The sequence below is a fragment of the Chrysoperla carnea genome, chromosome 4 (assembly GCF_905475395.1).
Source record: "Chrysoperla carnea chromosome 4, inChrCarn1.1, whole genome shotgun sequence".
In the NCBI taxonomy this organism is placed as follows: Eukaryota; Metazoa; Arthropoda; class Insecta; order Neuroptera; family Chrysopidae; genus Chrysoperla; species Chrysoperla carnea.
In genome coordinates this window covers 4222012-4246316 of record NC_058340.1, presented here as the reverse complement: position 1 = coordinate 4246316, position 24305 = coordinate 4222012, and the positions used below count along the sequence as shown (strand labels likewise).

Here is a 24305-nt window from a genome sequence, read left to right as displayed (position 1 = left end):
GCACTTGTGCTATATATCATCGCAACTTGTTTTGTATTGACTGGAATTTTTGACCCGAAATTACCTCTATTACTCCAATCACCTTAGGGTTTCATCTCGGCATCTAACGGAATGAGCTGACTTTTTGTACAAACCTTTACAATACATATAAATGTTGTCTCAAAAGTCACATATGGTCAGTAAGCGCGTCACTGGATATACAAGATCAAAGGTCCCAAAAGTCAGTTTTTTGATAAAATCTCGTTTCCTTTGTCTTCATGATAATAATCCATTGTTTTAACTCATTTTCTTTGGTAAGCAAATTTATTTTGGCTATTTGCGTTCATAAAGTCCTACTTGTTGCGTATAGCTTTAAAATAAAATCGGTTTAAAGTAGCCCCCTTGCTACCGTTCGGTTAAAAAATTTCCAATTTAGTACATCTTTTATATGAATCTTGAGAAAGAGTTTCAAACAGACAGAAGGACGAAAGCTTCTCAAAGAGAAGGTAGTAAAATTTATGTTTAGCGGGGTGGTGGGCATAAGGGATTTAGCGGGCGGGCCAATGATAATATAGCTTTTTAGGAATTGGAGCTGCAGGTTAGATAAGATTAATAATCGCTGATTAATAGTTTGATCGCTGATCAAAATAAATTGTACGTGAAACAAAGTTCACCGGATCATCTAGAAAATACGACATAAGCTTAAGAAAATTGTAAAATTTTTCACGGTTGATACTTCGTTTGATGTAGAATAGAGCTGTTGTCATAGGTAATTAATTTACCAAGTTAACATTATAAAAAAACAACAAAATCAAAAGATGATTAGATACATTTTGATTTCTAGGCTGAAACAATAAAAATAATAAAATATCATTAAAATATCAATTTGCAAAAAATATAATAAAACTTATAAAATAAACCCATATTTAACTGAACAACTATTTTTGTGAATGGCTTCGAATACATTTATATCTACAACGACAACGATTCATAACAACCAATATGAAATAGATAATGTCGAATGTCGATGTCATCCTTATTAAGAAAATCGAACTTTCAAAATAATATTTTCCTTAAATTAGTAGATTTAAGTAGAAAAGTTGATCTTTTATATTTCCTATGAAAATAAAAGTATATATATATTTATCTATATGTAGTAAATTTGTTCCGAGTTGACTTGCCGAAAGTTTTGATACCCAGTATTAGTTAGAAGAAACATCTTCATCATGGATTGTTATTGACTGTACATGTTCTATTTTTGCTATGAATAGAGAAAAAAATATCTTATATGACTTACGCAGGAGTTTATTTATTATACAAGCGTGCTTAAACATTTTGTACCTTCTAAAATAACACACAAACTTTGAAGGTCCCCTGCTAGTACCATGGAAAAAGGGTCTTATTTACTCACAAGCAGATAAACGCTCGCTTCGCTGACCAATTTCAACTTTAAAAACAAAGACAACTACATTATAACGCTCACTTATCCTTGACCCTTTTGTTCACAATTTTATTAATTTAATTTTTTGGTGCTAAAATTTTTGAAAATTAAATTAAGCCTATGATAAACGCTGGTAATGAAACTTTCTATGGGTGAAAAAATTTTTTAAATCGTTTGAGTAGTTAATTCAAAAATACCGAACTTTCTTCATACAAACTATCATCCCCTTATCACCACCAAAACGACGAAGTTTCATACAAACTTTCATCCCCTATTTGATCTCCTTACATTTCTAACTTTTTAGTTTAATTCTAAAGGCGATGAGTTTCAATACAAATGAAATTTTCTTGAATTGCCTATTTTTAGTTGTCCCAGGTGCGAAATCCTTAACTCGCACTTGAAACATAGCTACACACACTCCCCATTAAATTATTTTTCAATCGAAACAAAAAAATCCAAATCGATTCATCCGCTTTGGGCGAAACTTATTACACCCTTTTTTTTATCGAGGGCTAAAAATATGAAACACGTCTTTCATCAATTGTGTTATAAATCAGAAAATCGGAGGTGATAATATTTATTTAATAAAAACACCATACTTGACCATCATTGACATTTCCTTGTTGAAATTGCTCGAATTAATTTCTAACTACATTCCAAAAGTTTATTATTGTAATATATGAAATCAAAAATAGGAGAAAATTTTTTCTTAATGATCAACTTTCTTTTGATGTATAATGGTATTTTATATGGGTAATAAATAGCTAATGTAAGTTTGAAGTTGTTTGTGATAAACAAAAGTTTGAAGTCTGTATTACGATATTGAACATTAGTGACGGATATATCACATCGTGAATGAAGTAAAAAAAATTAAACTGTAGTTTTTCTGAAACCCGACAAACACATTTAATATGGCATTGAATAAAGATTGAATATTCGTGCCATATACTTTATTATTTGTCTTTCTATATTTGGACATCCTTTTTCTAAATTATTACAATACAAAATATTTTCATTAATCCAACATGATGCACAGTTAAAACAAGTACGGCTGATGTAAAATACAACTCTTTACAAAACATTATTTACAAATTTTTTGTTTAGTTCCACATTCAAAAACAGATTCATCTATTTTGCTACCAACCAGTTGCACCCGTATCTGTTATTCCAAATCCATTCACCGTACAATTATATGATAAACCAATTTTTATAAAATAGTCCTGGTCCAAATTCTCTGCTATTTTTATAATGATCTATGTACAGAGTGTAAAAAATGATCATGTAAACGAGTCTACATTTCGAGTGTATAACTGAGTTAAAAGCTTACCCAATGTGCGCAATTGATACCGCTAAGTACAATTTTTTGAGCCTTTGTAAGACCACATAGACAAAAGGCTTTTATTGTCCACTAAGCATACATTGGTTGGATAAAAGTTTCTAATAATTAATCATGACGTGTAGATAATAAAACACAAAATTATTTTTCATATAAAAAAGAATTTTTATTTTTATAAAGTAAACACCAATCAGAAAGTATTGAAAGTATTACGTCACGCCATGACAAACAGTATGTAAACAACATTACATTTTAATAGAACGAAGCAGGTGACTTGATAACAACTGCTTAAAATTGCATACACAAAAATGATTGATTGATTATAAGTCGTAATGTCATTCAAGACGCCATGACAATCTACTTTGTTTTCGAAGTAAATTTGCTTTGGTTTTTGAAATTGTAAAATACAAATGGTGTTTTGTTTTTAAAATTACACTTTTTTGGTGTAAATCAAATACTAATGGAACGTATAAACCTATTTTCCTATATTTATTTATACAGAGGTTTGCAATTCACGTTAGGAACTATGTCTTTTTTGAGTACAAATTCAAAAGGACAAACTTTATCCCGCCATTAAGTTTTTTGAATAAATTCTGCAGATTTTGTTTGACTCTAAAAAAGATTTATAATTTGCTAACTGAAATATATTAAAGATATATAGAACACTTAAGCAGATATCACATTGTCGATTACTAACTTTTGAATTTAACCAACTTGTATCTTGAATCGAAATTTTTCCTGGGAACATGTAAGGGTTTCCCATAATTCAATACTTATTACTTTTTACATACTGTAAAAGTAAATCACATAGCAAAATGTGGTAAATATATGTACATCCTTTAGTTAATGTCAAAAATGCTTACGACGCATTAGAGTGATATTTTCTGTCACGCAGAAAGACGTACAGTGAACAAAGCAGCAGCAACATACCGTACATAAATTGACGTACAGCATATGCAAATATGGAGTTCTTCGAAAATTGACAGTAGTTCAATGAAGTGTAAGATATTGATAGACCGTTTAACTCATATAGAATATTAGTCGCAGAAAAAAAAAACTAAAAACAGTCAACATTCAGTCGAAAATTTTTAACAGTAAGTTCTGATTTGAATGCGGTTTTCGGCATTCGATTCGTTAGAGCGTCAGAAAATTTTGTAACCTTAATTGATTTATAAGAAATAAAGGTAAGCAATTTGCATAAATAATATGCATTTTAAATTAACCGTAAATATACTAAATTCACAATTCAGATAATAGTGATGAAAATGATTCCAAACTTGTTACTCGCTGATTTTTGGGGTCGCTGAATAAGAAGTCAGAATTGGACTACCAGATACCTGATGTCCAAGGTGAACGGTATCACCATGGTCTCACTATCCCAAAAACCCCCGGGTAACAAATTTTTAATCATTTACGTTTAATTTGAAATGCAATTATAAAATGAATTATACTGAAGCAAATAGCATATTTTCAATTTTTTATAAATAAATTTAGGTTACAAAATTTTTGACACTCTAACGAATCGAGTGCCGAAAACCGCATTAAAATCCGACTGTTCAAATTTTTCAAACTTAATTGCTTCGTTTCTGCGACTGTATCGAATGCGCTCTGCTATAGCTAGATAGATACTATATGTTCGTTTAGATATGGATACCACCGGTAGTAACCTGTGATCGTCATCGTCGTCATTGTAAACGGCTCGTGTGTCAAAATATGCACCCTCAATTTCTATAAACCAATTCTATACAATACTATTAATCTAGAATGAAACGATACTAATATATACGAAAAATTTGCCAAGCAGAGCATTTTGCAGTTAGCCGTTAAAAAAAGATATACTCACATTTTGATTCATACCAAAATTCGATAGAACCGACATAACAAACACTTAAAAAAATAGGGATATAGTAAATAATTACATCTGTGCTAAAATGTATTCTTTGATGTTCCGCTTTTTCGTATTTCAAAAATTTTCAAAAGCTTTTTTAGTTAGACAAAAGTCGTGAGGAATTAAATTCAAATGGCTAACAGAAATACGAAAACTATTGTTCAATCGCATCTTGAGAAGACTACTCATTTTTTGCTGATAACATTAAATAGGAAAGTTGAAGATAATTCAAAAATACGTATTTTAGGCTAGACTCGACCCTGTATTTTTACCCGTTCTCTAGTTCAATTGAAGTTTTATTTAAATTTTTTTCTTGGGAGCGGCGAAAAGGATAGGAATAGTATAAGAAAATAGAACTTTTTATATACTATTTATGATATTTTTTTCGAATTTGTTTTAATAATGGAAACGGGCCTATACCTGTTGGTTTTTGGAAATTGATGGCACGCCGCTGACAATGAAGGGTGTTAGCCACTAAAATAAACCCCTCAGATCGAAGTATGACTAAATATCTACAAAATATCAGAAAATCAAATTTTTTTTATTAACTTTTGGAACATTTTTCAAATATTTATTACATAAATTATTTAAAATTAGGGGAGTTGAAATTGGAGATATTCCCGAGCAAAGCCTATAGTTCACAGCTAGTGGGATGTTATATATGGTGCGTAGAAAAACAAAATTATCCTTGCGGCCGTTTCCTGGACGTCCGTGGGGTGAGTTTGTAGTAGGTGGGTATATCAAAAACAGGAAAATAGTTATAATTTATTCGTGACTTAACAGCTGCAGTTTTATCCTGAACTATGTAATATTCGTTACTAAAAAGTAAAAATATATCTGACATTGCAAGTGTGATTACATTTCTGCCTGTCTGTCTTTATATATACCAGGTCCGTTTGTATTGTATGTGAGTTATTTGCAAGATATTTATTTATATTATGATATATTTTAAAGTGTTTGCGATTTGTTACAACAATTGTTTATTGATTTGTGTTCAATATTTGAAGGTATTGCATTATACATACTAAATCTGTCGTATATTTTGAATTGGTAAAATATTTGAACGAAGTATTTGATTTAGTTTATAATATTTATTTAGTTAATACTTGACTTAAGTGTCAGCGATACTTGATGCAAATTGCTTTTGAGAACAAGATTGAAAGAGCCAAAATTTAAAAAAATTACAAAAAAGATAAAAAAACGCTAGTAATGTCACCAAATCATCTATGTCACCAAAGATAAAAAAACGAAACCTTTATAATTTCAACATGACTGTTTGTTGAAAATTTTGCTTTAAGTATTTCGAATTCTTAATAGATTCAAAAGAAATACTTTGAACAATCGTCTAACCCATTAAAATCGACTCTGTTAAACCGTTCTAAGTATACTTATCTGATGTTTTTTAAAAAATGTTTTATCTGGTGAATTTTTCTTATTGACCCGGTGATTTTACAGAAACAGTGGAATATATAGGTACCCAATTCGAAATCATTTCTTCTATATACACAACCGTGCAAAAAAAAGACTTCAAATTCCGTTGAATATTTCCAAAGAATCGTTCATTCATTTAATTTTTTGACACGTGGCACCTAGATTGTGCGATACTCATGCTTTTGCCGATGGTTTTATCGTCTTGGTTTTTACAAGAAAACAAATTTTCATTCTTAATCACCTGTAGCATCAAACTATCGTTTGACGGTTAAGTGTATTGAATTCTAAAAGCACTTGTATAAAATCTACCCTCAAATTTTTATTCCTAGAAAGAATTTTAATACATACAAATGATCTTATTACCCATATTCAAATTGTCTATAGTGATTTAACTAAATAAAATTATTACCGTAGGATGTGCGTATTATAATCTTATGTTTCTAAATTCATTTTGTCTCTTACATTGATGTAGTTCCCCACAAAAATAAAAGAAATTGAATAAAAAAATTTTATTTTGGTATTAATAAAGATATTTTTCACAAAAATTTAAGCATTTCTTTTAAGTAATTTTTATATAAATTGTTTATTTAAACCGAGAAAAATTCACAGAAGGAATTTTTTAATATCTAGATATTTTTTCTTTTCTTTTTTTTTTGGTATGTACAACATTGGTGCCGTTTTGTAACAACCTCCAATTTGCAAAACGGAAAACAATTGCTTAAAAATTTTTCTTTCAAGATATCCCAACATGGAATGAGTGTCGCGTTAAGATTGCATTATTATTTAAAAAAAAGATAATTTTGTGAGGTTTCACCAAAACTTCTAATATTCATGTACTGCTTTGTACTTCTTCATTTTTTACGGTTAAAGGAATGGAAGTATTTTTTTATCTTGTAATTCTAGAACATAAAAAGTTTCATTAAAAGATTTAATTATACTATTCAAATTTTCTGATGTGTGTTGTGAAGAAAATGTGACTTCATAATAAAAAATTATATTTATAAACTTGTTCACATTCGTATAACACAAATACACATTGCCACCATTATATAAATTATATATAACTTTCTTTTTTTTTAGTCTCTCTAAAACATAAATTTTTTTTATAATTTTCGTAAAATATTTTTGAATAAACTGTTTTATATGTGTGCATCATGATGGCACGTCATGATCATTTTGTATATAAAACCATTTTTATACCATTTTTGCACATTTGTTTTGAAATTTACGTATTTATATATTAAATTTTCATATGCATATATATTTTCAGTATTTTCACCTATTAAATAACTGATATATTCAACAAAATTACTAAAACCGATTTATAATACTAGTTTATGCAATGTTACCAGAACTTTAAAAAATAATACATGAATTCTTATTTTATAAACTTATGATTAGGAGATAATATGGTAAAAATAGGACGAGCAGTTAATTAGATACTAATAAGAATAAATATTTTAGCAGAAAAATGAGCATGTTTAATTAAAATTTCCACCAAAAAACTTGTCGAAAAGGTGAGATTTACGTATAACAAGCTTTGATCAGATTATATAAAGTTCAATAAAAAAAAAAAACACGAAAAAATGTGATCAATCATGAAATCTCCAACTGTCGAAAATATAGCGTTAGTACTTCCATACTCTTGATCAAACTGCAGGGCATTAAAAAACTTACACAAAGGAAAACCATTAAAGAGAGAAGAACTAATAGTTATTATTTAAGTTTGGCCAAACGCTTTAGTTTTTTTTTTTAAATTCTTACTGGCTCTGTAGTGTGCTAAGAGTTTGGTACAATGGATACCCTACCCTGCTGGTGTGGCCAGCATCAGCCACCTATGCTCCTCGAGCGATTCATTTCATGCCTTTGGTCCGTTTTTAGGTAGGTATACTCATTTGATTAAATTTTAGAACAATTTGTACCAAATTTTTAATTGCAAGAATAGAAATCTTCAAACAATTTATTAACTATTATAAATAAAATATTTTACCGATTCATTCTCTAAACAATGTATTTACCTTTATTGACCGTCAGTCACCCCACCAAACAATAAAAAAACATGTGAAAACAAACAATTGACAGTGTTATTTGTTCAAATATCCTAAAAATCCAATTGATCCACGCACGTTGCCCATTTACGAGAGCACTCACTATTTACGACCTAAGCACGATTTAAAAATTTCAGCTTGATATCTCGTTTTTGAATTATCGTGATGACAGGCGTACCGACAGATTAACAGACGGACAAACAGGCGGACAACCGGAAATGAACTACTTAAGTGATTTTCTGAACAACTATATCAAAATTTTGTTCGTACAAAATCTGTGGCAAATTGTAGACACTTGGGCGCAGATGTCAAAATGTGGACCTACGCAAATATTCCCTTCTATTTTAATATGTCTACTTGATCAATGAACGACCAATCAATGAATGATAATTGATAAATGAAAACAATAATTTAATTAATGGAGCCGAAAATCATGCCCTGATCTAACCACCAAGGCTTGTTTTAAATGATTTCATTGTAAATGCTATAATTTTTTAACACCCAGTAAAAAGTAAGTAAACCGTGTGCACAAATACTTAATACTATTTTATATTTACGATAGTTATATATTATTTTATCACATCATAACCTTAAAGTTTGTGTTTGCCTTCTCTTTTTTTTTTTAGTATAACGTTATCGTAAAGTTTTCGTAGAGTTTTTCACCAAAAAAGAAATGTGCGTAACAAAAAATAAGCATTATTTATACACAATTTTAGTACTTTTATTATATTATTGTTGGTATGTGTATGGTATAATATTATACATATCCATATACATAAACAAAACTGTTTTCATTTTTATGTTAAAAAATTATGATTATGTTTTATCAAGTTTACGAACTGGATTTATTCTCACGAACAACAAGAATATTCTGAACGCTTTGGTATTGGAGTAAGTAGTGTGTTTTATTTATTAGAGAAGATGATAAGTTCACATTCGTCGGGGAAAAACTTCCAAATTGATTTGTTTTTTTTGAATATTTCCATTCGAGGAAAATATGTAAATATTTTAATTGCAGCTAAATTTTTAACACTGATACTTTTACTTTTGATCTCAAGTTGTTTGAGCGATTTTCTAGAAGATCTTCTGGGTTTAAAAACTGTTACTTTTGATGATAAATCATATACATTTTGTTATACAACCATTCCAGCAGAGTAACTAAAATCCCACCAAAAACATTCTGTAAAAGGGTAGCAAGGTCTCCCAAAAAGTAATGAAATCTAGACAAAATCGTGCCAAGTTTAAGGTTCCTTACTGCCATTTCTTTATTATTATAGTTAATCTTGTGTGACTTGGCCGTTGAAGGGTACACAAGGGTACAAAACTAGGTGCTCCATGACATCATTGGACCAATCTGAGACCACGTCAACGTGAACGGCCAAGTCGCACACCATAAACTATAATAATAAAAAAATCGCAGTAAGGAACTTTAGACTTGGCACGACTTTGTCTAGATTTCATTACTTTTTAGAGATAAACAAGCAGCTCCATCGAGACTTGGCTAGTTTTTTACAGAATGTTTTTGGTGGGATTTCACTTCGTTTTGTAGAAACGTGGGCATATTGATTTATTTTTGTCAGGGTGACCAGGTACTCCAGATTTTCGATTATCCTAGTTTTTATAGTTTTCCCAAATTTCAGCTCTCTGAGTGTATGGGAAATACTATTTCTATTCTGATGATCATGAGTGAGTGAGTGAGTGTCATAAATGCGAAACTTTGCTTTCGCTTAATTTCGGAACTAAATAACCTATAGATGTGAAATTTTGGATTTTAAGTATGTGATTATAGCATACTGGATGACGAAAATTTCTGCGTTCTTATCCAGAAATTCTCAAATAAAATTTTGTACATTTATTTCTCTTCTTTATGTTCTTGCTTTCTTAACTAACGTACACTTCTATTTCTTCTCAGCTTCAAGTCAAAATTTTGTTCCGCTTATCGAATAAAATGGTCCCTTCAGGAGAATAAAAGCAATGATCAACTTAAAAAAACCTTCATAAAAACGGTAAAATAGAATCAAAATTTTTCCTACAAATGCTAACATAGCGTCTCTTCTAGACAGAATTATGAGAGCTTTTAGTAAGTGAGTGAGTGAATGTATTGAGTAACGTAACCAGTTTACTCTGAAAGTGTTTCTGTATTCATACAAAGTTCGCAATGTTCTTTGTAAATATAAGTAGTGTATAAAGAGTATAAGCATAAAGTTTTCCTTTAATGAAAACTTGTGTGTATTTCATAGATATACGGTGTAGGTCCTAAAAATTCTTACATACTTCAAGTAAAGCAAAAAGGTAAATCAATATAATCCAGTAGATATTTTTAACTTTTTAACCCAACAAAGTTATTGTAATGGGTCCGATTCTCGAAATCGAAATTTTAAACATATATGTGCGTTTCATGGTTAGGATTAGGCATTAACACCGATTTGGGAAGTATTTGTGCTTACGTATTATCCCAAACGAATTTCATTGCATTCAGCCGAGTCGTTTCGAGTAGGTTGAGTTTTTAGTCGCAACTAAACTTTTCATTTTCGATGTTATAATTAAGCTAAAATTGACCTTTATGCGAAATATCGAAACCAGGCTCCTACTATCTTCCCAACTCTTAGAGATAGGTTAAATTTGACAACAAACTTCAAAAAAAGACCCAAAATTCGTAAAGTTCCATACTGAGTTTATTAAAATGTGATATAATTTGGTTGTGATAGAGAAAAATTCAATTTTTTGGATTTTGATGACGTCATAAAGTTAACAAGATCAATTTTTTTATCATACACCCAAATTGTATGCGATTTGAATGAAATCTTTTTTGAAACGTACAAATTTTTGACTAAACTTTTCATTTTCGATGTTATAATTTAACTAAAATTGACCTTTGTGCAAAATATCGATACCCAACTCCTACTACCTGCGCAACTTTTATAGACAGGTTAAATTTCAACACAAATTTGAAAACTATGACTTGGTTTATTCAAATTGGATATAATTTTTAAGTGCTAAAGCAAACTTTTTGGATTTTAATGACGTCATGTCATAAAGTTCAAAAATCAATTTTTTTTCTAGTACATTTAAACTTTATCCAAACTGGCTGAAATTTTGTTTGAAACCCATTAATTTTTGGACTTTCGTTTTTTGTTTTTTTTTTTTTTATTAACTTATGTACAGGAAGTTATTGTGATGGAGCTGACTGTTTACCCATGAGGTTGCAAATTAGAAACAAATTATATAGTACTAGCGACCCGCCCCCGCTTCGCACGGGTGCAATGCTGATACTAAATACACTACAGAAAAACTGTGAACGTTGTATATAAAAACATAGCGGCCCACTCTGGCTTCGCACGGGTATAAAATATCTAGCCTATGTGATTAAAATCGATCCAGTAGTTTTGATTTATTCATTACTGCCCGTGGCCCGCACGCGTTAAATTTGTAGTAAAACAATCCCCCCTTTCCCTATACCATGAAGATTTCCTGCTATCTTTGGAATATCTAAATTCATACACTACATTTTTACTTATTTACTTTTTACATTTTTAACTATTAACCTCAAAAATAGCAGTACTTCTCCACTATTTAATGGATGTTATTATACATAAAAACCTTCCTCTTGAATCACTCTATCTATTAAAAAAAACCGTATCAAAATCCGTTTCGTAGTTTCAAAGATTAAAGCATACAAAGGGACATAGGGACAGAGAAAGCGACTTTGTTTTATACTATGTAGTGATGTATTACATGGGACTATCAGTTAAACGTGTGTTTAACTGATGCGACATGTATGTGAGAGTGAAATCTTGCATTAATTACATGACGATAAAAAACAAACGATTGCGTAATCAGAACTGTCCATACATGGTATTTCGATAATTTTTCAGTCAATTGTTTATTTTTAATTCTAAGCCTATAATCTCTATTACATAAACATAAATCGTATAGTGTAACATTTTGATTACACACTCTGTAATTTTAGTATACTAGTATCTATATATAAATGTTATGTGTTAATATTAGTTATGTGAGTTATATGAAGGATAATATAAGATTAATTTTGACTATTAAGTTTTAATGCAAAGTGTTAAATTGCTGTTTGAATTCAATGGATGTTGTTGTATGGTTTATGTAGCGAAAATAGTAAATTATATAACGCAATGGGTGGTTACCAAAAACATGTTTGTTACAAATAGTTGCTGTTTTATACTTATTACTACAAAGAAGAACAGAACTTACCACTGTGTGTGTGTGTGTGTGTGTGTTTGTATGCGTGTGTGGGTGAGCCTCTGTGTGTGCGTTCTTACTAAGTATAGTTAACTGTTTATAATGATAGCTAGTATGGTTTGTTTTTAGTACTAAGATTATTACGATTATTATATTTAAGAAAAGATTTTGATAATTTTCGTTGTTAGGGCTACAAATTTTAATTTGCTGCAAATTTATTTTGTTCAAATTAGGATACGAGTTCGTATTAAAGTTTTGTGATAATATTTTACCCATGAAGGTTATAAGGAGGAGAACGATCGCTATAGAAAATATTGTCCCGGAAATATGGATAAAATAAGTGAGGCGCTGCGACCGCTAAGTAATATCAATAAAAGCGGGCTGTTGTGCGCTTATTTGAAATGATATATCAACTTGTACATTATGCAACTAACTTCATCTACTTGTACTCATAAACAGCTAACTTCGCAGATACTACTTCTTGATGACAGCGCGGCTGGTGGCTGAAAAATGAACTATAAATTCTATAAATTTTCAGGGACAGACGCCCTAATGCTTTAACACGAAGCGATCGTTCTCCTTCTTTATAACCTTCATGATTTTACCTTATGTATGAAATAATTGTGGTTAAGTATTGTTCATTTATTATTTTAGAAGTTTCACGTTTAATATCAGTTATTGGCGGTTTTGTTTCTGATAATATCGAATTCGATTTTTTTTAAAAACAATATTGATTACATAACAACCACCAGGAAAATTTTCTGTAGAGGTGAAAAAGACAGGGAAGATTCTGGGATCAAATTCAACTTTTCTCAAAAGCCGACTTCGAAAATAATTCATGATACTAACTTATTAAAGTTTGCTTTGTCTATTTAAGAGAATTTTCAATTTATGTCCATGGCATATATTAATGAGTCAGACCTACCACTAAGTTAGAACGATAGGTTAGCATACAAATTGACTAATGGGTTTCAAAAAAGACCAATTTTTGTGTTGCCAACTTTAGCAAACTAAAAACCAGCAAATTAACTACAACAGTAAATGAAATTTTTAGAACTGTTTTATACAGGATACTAACTAAGTTGGCTATATATGGAAAACTTCTTTATTATAAGGTTTACGGAAAAAGTTTATTCTTAAAAAAAGCTCTGCTTTCAAAAATATATACATTCAGCTATTTATGTGATTTAAACGCTAAAATTGTTACTAAATTTTTAGATAAAACAAAATATTTCGAAAACCGTGAAGTAAAAGTAAAGTAAACCTTAATGAAACTCAGTTTTATTTTGACCGTAGAACCTGAAAATAATATACAGGTTGTTCCATTTTAAAGATAAAACTGTGATACTCTGAGTTTGCCGAACATCCTGTACATTACGAAGATAATATAAGTCTTAAATGTAATCCATACAATTATATATGCATCCATACAATTCTATTATTAAAGTAGTGTATCGTTACCATGGAAGCGAAACTCACGCACGGAGCGAATATTCAATCTGAAATTTTTTATTATTGTTATAACTACTATGGTAACAATCGCTTCCAGTCTTCTAGGTCTATATCTAATTTTTGTGAAGGGTACGTTACATGGTCTGTAACAATATAGCCAATAACCCTCTATCTATTCTTGAAAGAAGATCTTGTTAAAATCAAGCAACTTTTTTTAATTGAAGATGAAATTTTTAAATTATAAAATTTGCAGTAAATAGAAATATTTGGTATTGTAGATAATGGGGATAATAATATCATTATCGCCTTGTACGACAGAATGAAAATTATACGTCACACGTTACATTGTTCTTCGATACATGCGGTCGATAGAATGCGATAAAATTGATATCCACGACACAACATAAAATTCCAGATATTTAATAATAAAAATTGATTTAAAAAATCAATTGTCTTTGACTACGATTACGTTTTTCTTAATCGGGTTTGAATAAATCTTCTATATTGACATTCTCACATTTAAATAATATTTAAAATCTTATGCTAACTTCGTTCAAATATTCTCTTTTGTATATGACTTCGTGAACCTTGTGTGCATTGCATATATTCAACAATTTTCTCGAAAGAAAAATCATTATGTATTTGAAATTCTACTCACTCAACATTTTCATTGTACGACTCGACTGTTTGTATTTTGTATGTATATGTATGTATGTATGAATGTATGTACAATATAACACGCTGGGCTAAAAAGTTTGATCACGTACAATATATCCAACCAAATATGTCTTTCAACAATATCCATCCCCTTTCGTTCTTCAAACTCCACAACTGAAGAGGTATGTATGGCTTGTATTGTATATGCATTCATACATATTTTAACTTGTGTATCTGTAGCACCTTATTTTTATAAGACATCCAAAGCCTTGGGAGGTTAAAGTCTTTAAAAATTCACTACTGGAATTGTCAACAGAGTGAGAACCACGTCTCAAAGTAGATTGACAAGAATAGTAAATGCCGAGGCCTGGTCATAATACGCATGTCTTAATGTACAACATAATATCCTGGCGCGTACTTAAAATAAGATTATACCACTTTTAAATAAAATTAAAACAGTATATTTTGTACAAATTACCATTTTATCGTTTTCAAACATTTTTTTCAGAGAATTAACACAAAATTATCTAACAATATTACTCGTTTGAACGTTGAAACAAAATATAATTTTATTTATTTATTTTAAGCACATGTGAATTTGAAATATAAACACAGCATTGAAGCAGCTGATTCCGGTTATTCGATCATGCGCATTGAATACCAGGCCTCCAAAATGGTGTTTCCTCGTCAGCTGTTTGAATATTGTATTTTCATCTTTGTTTATCTACTCTGTGACGCCAAAATATATATACTTGGTATACACTGGGCTTATCTATTTAAAATATATGATCTAAGGTTCAAGTAATGTCGAAAAGTACAGCTTAATCTGTGGTCAAAATTAACTGAACAGAGTTACCTGGAAATATTCTTCGGATAGTTTAGCTAATAATAATAATGGAGTTTTACCTCCGTTTTTATGGCATAGAACTTTTTCGTTAGCTTATTAAGGAAGTCAAGAATTCTGAAGTCAATTTTAGAACGCCTTGTATACTTAGACTAAAAAATTAACATGAAAAAGCAATAATTTACTAAGAGTTCCGATTAATTTTACAAATTGTGACGGATTTTTTGTGTGTGTTATATTTATTACAAGAAACATTGTTTTTCGTATCTTAGAACCAAGGCCTTGTTGTTTAAAGAATATGCCCTTCAAGTGTATAATTTGATTGATTTACTTTTTCATTTAAAGTGACGTACAGTTAAAAATGTCACTCATTTTTTTTTTGTTCATAGCCTTATTTGTACTCCTTAAACTAGAGAAGGGATTGAATATACTGAGATGAATGTTTTTTGTAGTTTGAATTGTATAGAATACAAATAAATATATAAACATATACATTTCAAACAAAAAATTACGTTTTTATTATTCACCCAACATTATTACATTACAATTTTTGTTACTTTTTTTTCTGAGAAAGTAAACCTGTATGGTATGTGTGTACGATGGTAATACTGAAACGTAATAAATAGTATGCATGTAAAAACAAATTTTTGTTTTTCATTTGAAATTTATTTTTCATTTTTGACTATTTTTCTCCCTTGTTATTTCGTTAGTTGAAATCTTCTTCAGTAATGTTCTTCTCTTAACGCTTGTAACTTTGGTTTCGATCAATATTTATAATATACAAGTGAAAACAAACAATTGACTGAGTTAATTGTTGAAATACCATGCATAGTCAGTGTTGATTTCTTTATCACATTACACATATAAACTTGTGACACATACATAACTGATAATCAAGTATAGTACATATTATAAAATCAGCAACTTTTATTTATGTTTTTTTTTTTTTTTGCTTAACTACAGAACGGGGTATTCGTCATTACAGATTTAAGTAACCCACCTTCTATATCCTAACACACAGTCAGTGGTCTCACATGTTGGCATTAAGAGTATAAGTCACATTAAATAAAGTTTATTACAACAATTGGAATGAAATAATGCTGGATAAGGGACACACAACGACCGGTATATGCATACATACGTACATACGTCGGTCGTACTGTATGTTGAGCGTCGGTCGGGTCGTATGTTTTAATATCCAACTGAGATGGTAATGTTTCCGTGGTCTAGATATAGGTGAATGTGTGAGACTTGGTCAAAACTCGTAATACAAAATATTTAGTATTTGGTTGCTTTATATTCATAGAGCATTGTGAATATAGTTTTGTTATGTTCATAGCGGCTTCAGAGATACATACGGACGCATTGGAGGTGGTAAATTTAGTATGTGTATAAGGTGTATGATGTTGGAAATTCGAAAACAATTATAATCCAAAAAATTGATCCACAAGATAAAAATCTTGTGCAGCAACTAAATTTGCCATCAGTTTTCAGGTTTTAAAACCTTACTTGGAGTCACAACTGGTAAGAAATGGAAGAAACTCTTTTTTTGTTTGCGACATTTTTTTGAAAACAGAATAGCTTCAATTGGTCCAAAAACCAATTTCGTGAAAAATTTTGTATTCAATTTTTGTCTAAGACATGCGTTCTCGAAAAAATTTATCTTCTTAATTGTAAAAAACTTTTCATTTTAAATTGTTTTTTTTTTTTTTTTTTTTTTTTTTTATTTTATACGAACCATGAAGCAGAGGGAGCTTTTCATTAAACCTGAAAGTTCAGGTTGAATATAATGTCTGTGTTAGATGTGCGCATATACACCTTACAAGTTTAGTTTGAAGCGAAGTTAAATAAGCAGTCCGGTATAAGTATATTGTGTACAATCTACAGTAAAATCACCGTTTCGTTAGTATTCTGCTTCATTCATTGCCCATTTAAAATAAAAGATTTGTTAAGAGCGAGTTCAGCAAAGTTTTGATCGTTTCATCGTAATTAGGAAGAACGTATATTTGTAACACGTAACTGCAAGTTGAAAAGAGAGCTTTGAAAGATATATAACGAAAATTTTTTGCACCTTCAAAATATCATTTTAAAGAGAGTATTTGATATTGAAGAAATTAGTAGAAATGATCATAACATGTCGATATTTTTTTTTCTAAAATCCGTTATTTTTTCTAATTGAATTGTGAATGGTTGGATTGAACTGTTAGGAACGGTCAGGAAACGGGTACACTTCGCACAAGAGTAGGGGATAATCCTGATGTTGGATTGGCCATATTACTCATTAAAATCTAAAACTAGACAACGAAGAAGTTATATGCAATCAAAGATTGCATTCAAAGGTTGTCCATCTGTCTTTATCAAAACAAAGTGGGTATCTTCCCCTTTGTTTAGTTAGAAATTTAAAACTTTCATGCATACTACTAAAGATTTTTAAAAACCAACTTCACTTTTCTATTCGTGAATTGAGAATTCTTCATCTGAAGTGATACAAAAAATTAGTCTGATTCCCTATTCCTAGTATAATACATCGGCGAAAACTGTATGTTCTGTTATCATGGCAACTTTTCTCTAATTTAGCGGTTAACATTGATCGGTTTGGCGGCTTATCTCTTTAGAATTAATTATTTTTAAATAAGTAAATTATATTATGCATTTTATAGATCGTTGTACAATTTTTTTGCTTTCACTTGTACGTAGTGAAATTACTAGCACTGTATCACTGTGAGCTATGTAGAGTAGACAGAAAATCGTACTTATAGTTATATAGTCATTTTGATAATGTTATATTTCCCTTTTGTAACATCTGGTAATTTAAAAACAAATTAAACGAAGTATTATTTGATATACCTACTGAGTTTGTTTGGTCCTCATGTTTGAATGTAAAACTTTATTTGATATTAATATGTAGGTAGGATTGAATTGTATAACTTTATTAGTTTATATATTTTGTTAATACATTTTGTACTCTCAAAAAAATTATAAACGAAAATAAGATACAGTCCAAAAAAATTAAAAGCATTATGAGCGAATTTAATGCAAAAAGTTCATATAAAAGCTATGTCTTCATACGTTACGTATTCAAAATGGTCAGATCCCTATTTGTTTTGTAGAAAATGGACATCGAACTTTTGTCTTAATTTGCAATAAAATATCTCAGAGAAAAATTGTTTTATAAGGAACAACTTTTATGTTTAAACTTTTTGATAGAACTCTGATGGTTTTCAAGATGGGTCCTACGGACTCAAGACCTAATTTACCATATTGTTCTTTTAAGAACTCACCTCATTTTTTACGCCCTGAGTACGCTATAAAAATTTAACTTGGATTTATTTCGATTTTGAGTAATCGTATCCAAAGACAAGCGGACAGTACAGATCTGGACCAATTTTTTGTCAAAATTTTGTTTATTTATATGAATTATTTCTTTCAAAAATTATTGTTTAAAAAAATATTTTGTAACACGTAAGGTGCGAAATAATCTGAACAATCTGGTGAATTTTAACTAAGGACAATTTAGCTGAATCGACTTATTTCGAGCAATGCTGTATCTGTAATACAGAAAAAAAGTTATAGGAAGTAAAACGACCAGAAATTTAACGGTGACAATTGTATTTTTTTAAAACAAAAAATAATTTAACATATAAAAAGTATCTATAAAAACAATACTAATAAAATGTGAATTATTATTTCACAAATGAGAAAACACGAGTTGATTTAATGTATTTAGTAATAATAGGCTTTTGTCCTAAATTTGAAAAATTGATTTATCTCTTATTAACACCAAAAAAGTATTATTTAACAAACACTATTTTCATAATGTATTTTGCATTTTCGAAAACTAATTCAAATTGTAAACGTTGAAAACATTGTAGAGTGACATGACGTCTTGAAAATCATTCACGTCTTGGCATACAATCATTTTTGTGTATGCAAGCTTAAGCAGTTGTGAATGCCTAATTTTACTAAAATTATTTTATAAAAATAATAATAATCCTTATTTTTGATGAAAAATAATTTTGTGTTTTGTTATCTACATGATTATTCATAAGAGAGTTTTATCCAGCCGATGTATTTTTTGTAGACGAAAAGTCTATTGGTCTGAATATTATTGCCCGCTTTCTCATTTATTTTAGAGATGTTGATTCAGTCTAATATCCATATGAGCTAGATGGCCCATTTGATACACTGTACGAGTTGGATGCTCCACTTGTCCAGCCACCATTTACACTACCAACGGGTCCTTGTTTGTATTGGGCTACTTGAATTGATTGGCGGATTCCTTCAAGATCAAGACCAATTACACGACCAGATGATGTGTACGATGGTACTCCATATGATGAACTAGGCGATGATTGCCAACCAGCATTGTTTGATTGCCAACCGCCACCAGCTTGTTCTTCTTTAAGTAAAATTTGTCGTACTTGTTCTAATAATTGTGGATCAACAGCAATACCCTCAGAGGTCTGATATCCTGTGGAAACAGCTGTGTATCCGCCATTATTGCTTCCTGGCCATCCACCACCGAGGGAACCTCCTGAGTATCCACCACCGACTCCGCCGCTTGCTCTACTATATGAATAGCTAGATGGAGGTTCTGCTGTGGCTAAAGTAGCTAAAGCGATGACGATGTACTAGAAATTATAAAGATGATATTATTTTAACCAAGAACTCTTACAAATACAAAAGTTCAGTCGCATAGCTTCTTGCATTCTTAGATTTACAATTAATTTGTAGTTAGAGTTTTTAATACCGATATACGCCAGTAAAATCTTACAAAAAAAGCAACTAAAATCGCAAAACGCGATGTTTTTTTTTTTTTGGTATGTTATTTGGACGACTCAAAACGTAGTTTCACACTTCCCTTAGGGGTCGAAATATCATACTAAAGAGCAGCTTTACATCGTGCTTTGAGATTTCAATGTATAATTTGACTATCGCAATATTTAAGCTTAAACTTCTTCTAAAATAAATTTTTAAATAACTAACATATACAAGTCTTATTTCTTAAATTATCACTTACCACTTTGAATGTGTTCATGATGTGTGTTAATTCTTAGATGGAATTGGACGGTGGCGAATACTGTGACTTATTTTGGGTCTACAATCACATTTTATACTAAAATAAAAATGACGTCATATCAAGTAGAGTGTGGAGAGATTCTTTCACGCCGAAATTTACTAGTCAATAATGTACACTCAAATGTAATAAAAAGTGATTCAGTTGTGTATTGGGAAAATCATTTTGCCATGCAACAAACGGGAGCTTAGAATAGAACTACGATAACAGACTCAAACCGGGGCCAAGTAGCCATCGAATAAATCGAAATATCTTAAGAAACTATGGCGCCATGGTTGCACGTCTCACGCCTATGAAGAGTGTCGAATAATTTTTATAAGTTAAGTTCCATTTCTTTACCATGTCAAATTTTCACTAAAATATTTTTTTGTAAAATGTAATTCTCAAATTTTTATTATAAAGGTTGGCTAAAATTGTGACCATGTAAAACAGTTTATATCAATTTATCAACGAATGGGAAATTATCGTAAGAATTGTGTCAATTTGTTATCGTGGCCTATAAAACCTTTGTTTAGTTTTTTTTTAATTTGATTGTACACATCGTATAGGAACATGAAAACATTCATAAATGTGCATGCGTGTGTAGTTCTGCCTATGGTTACATTGCAATCCATTAATATTCACTAATTAGTAAATAATTGAACTACCAACCTGTTAAAAAAATTGTGATCCTCCCCTCCCTAAATTTGAAGCAATGCGATTTGGAATTCTTAAAAAAAAAGTCATTGGAAATTCGATAAATACTTTTAACGAAAATTACTTCGAATAGGATACGTTAATGAGGGGTGGGGTGTGGCTTAAAATTAGTTAAGATAGTACGAGCACCAAGGCAATTTTAGATTTAGGGTTGAAATTATTTGTACCTTATTTTCCACTTTGATAATGAACTTACTATACTTACTATACTGGTCGCATTTAGCCTATTTTTTTCACTGTTCAATATGTCTGTATAACAATTTTTTCAGTGTGTCAAAGAAATTTTTTGATATTTTCAATAAAAAATAAAATTGAATTATGATTGTATACTAAAAAAGAGAGGAAAAACAACTTTAGTTAGAAATTTATTTACTTTTCAAAAAAATATATATATATGTGACGACTGTATTTTCTCTATACCTTTAACAAGCGAAACATCATTTACGCATTCATTCATAGCAGCGTAACATCAACAATGACTGACTGATATATTTCATTTTCAGCAAAAGAAAAAAAAAATTTTTTAAACACATGCGAAAATAATTTTTTTTTTCTTATTTTTTGTCATCTCATGTTTTCACATGTATTATAGTGGCAACAATTCTGTTAAGGAAATGAAAAATGAATTGTGTGTTGTGAAGTGGAAATTAAAAAGACAAAATCGATTTAGTTTTTTTATTTAACGTTTGTATGATGTCTTGTTGCCAAATGACAATTATTGGGTAATATGACTGAATAGAATCACCGCTAGCGTTAAAAAATCATACTTATGCTTAATACGAAATTTTTTACAAATTTAATAATTTTGCTCCTAAGATATCTCGCAAAAACACGCTCCTGAGTTGCGGAGCGTTTTCTCCCATAGAACATATATATGAATGAGAGGCCATTTTCGAAATAGAGGGGAAATTAGTTCCCTAATAATCGCACGCAACGATTTAAAAAAAATTGTTTTACTGTTTAAAATTGTTAATTTAATCTAATATTATGTTTTTCTTTTAAGGTAAGGTTTATGATGAACTTTCAAAATAAAATTTACTATTCAAGTAAGTGATATAAAACTAATTATAAAATCAAATTTTTCTGAATTTTTATTAGATATTTTACGAAACATTTATATTCTAATTTAATTATAATTTAATGTATATTTATATTTTTAGACTATTATATTTTATTGTGCATGTCAAGTAGTCAAAACCGTTTTTTTATTCAATATAAATAAGACTATCATTTCTACAGTATTTTTGGCTTAATAGCATTTTAGTGCTTGATTGTTGTTTAAAAGAGCGCACGAAAAATCACCTAAAAATAACGATGTTTATCTTTCATTTATGTATGAAACAAATATATATGTTAAATATTGAAAAGAAATACATTTAATTACTTAACTAACAATATTTTGTACTTTACGTTTATATTCATTTTATTTACATACACTAATCCACCCTAAAAATCTACATTTGAAAATTAATATTATTTACTATGTGTTGCAAAAGTGTTGTCTGTGCCTTGGGAAACCCAGGGCCTTGGGAAACAGTTGGTGTCAAAATCAGTCTATTGTGCAACAAGTGCGAGGAATGTATTTTTCCATTGCACTTGGGAAGGGATTTTGGAGTGGATAAAGGACAATTGGCACGAGTCTAAGATATCGAGGGGGGAGTTAAAAAATGGTATCTGGAGAATTTTAAGTTTCACAACTTCGCCCCTTGCCACTCCAACTTTGAAAATTTCAAAAGACACTCCCTACCTTGTTATACGTCATTTGATAGGCCACAAAATTCTCCATTTACCGTGAAAAAAATATGAAATCGAACGATTCATTCTCAAAATTCTTCTAGACGGAAGGTATCCATTCTTAAAGACTCTTGACCTGTTGTGATTATTGAGAGAAAACCCGTCGATGTAGATATCGACGGAAAAGTTCAAAATTGGTACCTAGAAAGGTTTCATCTTTTCATCCCCACCCACCTCAACTTTAAAAATTTAAATGGCACCTCCTACGTTGTTATACCTCATTTGAAAGAGCAAACAATTGCCTCTTCAACCATGATAAAAAAAAATGGAATCGATTCCGGACTACATTTCAGGCTACAAACTTTCCACATCAGGTATGTAATTGTCATATCGTTTGAACGCTTGATTAAAAACAATTATTGCATATTTACCCCTTCTCAAAACAAAGTCATTTGATCATTTCCAAGGTTTTTGGACATTGAGTACATGCTTCTAGTTTATAATGAACATGACATTGCTAAATCAGAGAATCACAGAGTTTTGTTGTGTATGTAGTGTAGTAGTCGTGGGTGGTTGCAACTGTTATACCATTTTTTTATGATGATGCTTTTGAATAATCATTTCATATCCCTAGAGAATTCACATCATATTGTGCATTTCATACAAAAATACTACTTCTAGTAATACTGACTTGACTAGCACTACTTATACATATTATGTAGTACACTCCTTGTATTCTACATATGTTGGTTGAACCAAAGACGTCAATTCTTATCTAAAAAGCTTTATTTCTGCAAAGCAGCAAGCTCACCTCGTTGTTTGCTGGTCGTCATGTGATCATCAACATCGCCATCATTAGAGTAGTGTAGTACTTGAGTACGTAGAAAATACATAGTCAATCTCATATGTGTAAATACGTAGAGGGTGTATTTTAATTAATTACAAAGTTTTTGTAGGGTGGTTTATTGATCCGACAATACAAAGTGGACACAAATTGTACATAACACATACGTAACAAAGAATCATACATAAAAAGTGTGGTGTTAAATTTCGGAATGTAATTGAAAAAAGTCCAGATTATATTAATAATTTGTTCGGTTATATTACACAACTCGAGAGGTAGATATTTTATCGTACATTAAAAAGCGATTTGCTCATTAAACGTACTCTTAAAAGCAGGAGTAAATTGACCACCATTAATTATGTTTTAATTTTAAGGAGATATAAATTTTCAATCTAAATATCTTGTTAGACCGTCAACTTAGCACATAAAAGCATATTTTTGTTTTTACTCGGTTAGTAGGATTAACACGTTTTGTTTATGTAGACAATAAGTTAAAAAAAAAAACATCCAAGTTAAATTCTTTATGTCCAATAAGTTTGTATGTGCTGTGTAGACACAACATGGCATACATACCTCTTAGTGTATGCCTTCAATCTGTGATGGTTTCCAACGATTTTCTTATCACAAACAGTTATGGTTATGTGCGCAGTGTCGTTTTGTTCA

General features: G+C 30.2%; 2 protein-coding genes across 2 annotated transcripts in view; one reads left to right on the top strand and one right to left on the bottom strand.

Moving 5' to 3' along the window:
* The window catches only part of LOC123297713 (serine/threonine-protein kinase SIK1-like), a 456760-nt gene that overhangs the window by 84158 nt on the left and 348297 nt on the right, over positions 1-24305 (top strand). The window lies entirely within an intron of this gene.
* Positions 19323-20360, bottom strand: LOC123299047 (keratin, type I cytoskeletal 10-like). Its single transcript, XM_044881189.1, has 2 exons — positions 20312-20360; positions 19323-19922 (listed from the first exon to the last, which is right to left on the bottom strand). Exons 1-2 carry the CDS (start codon positions 20327-20329, stop codon positions 19440-19442), a joined length of 501 nt encoding a protein of 166 aa, XP_044737124.1. The 5' UTR covers positions 20330-20360; the 3' UTR covers positions 19323-19439.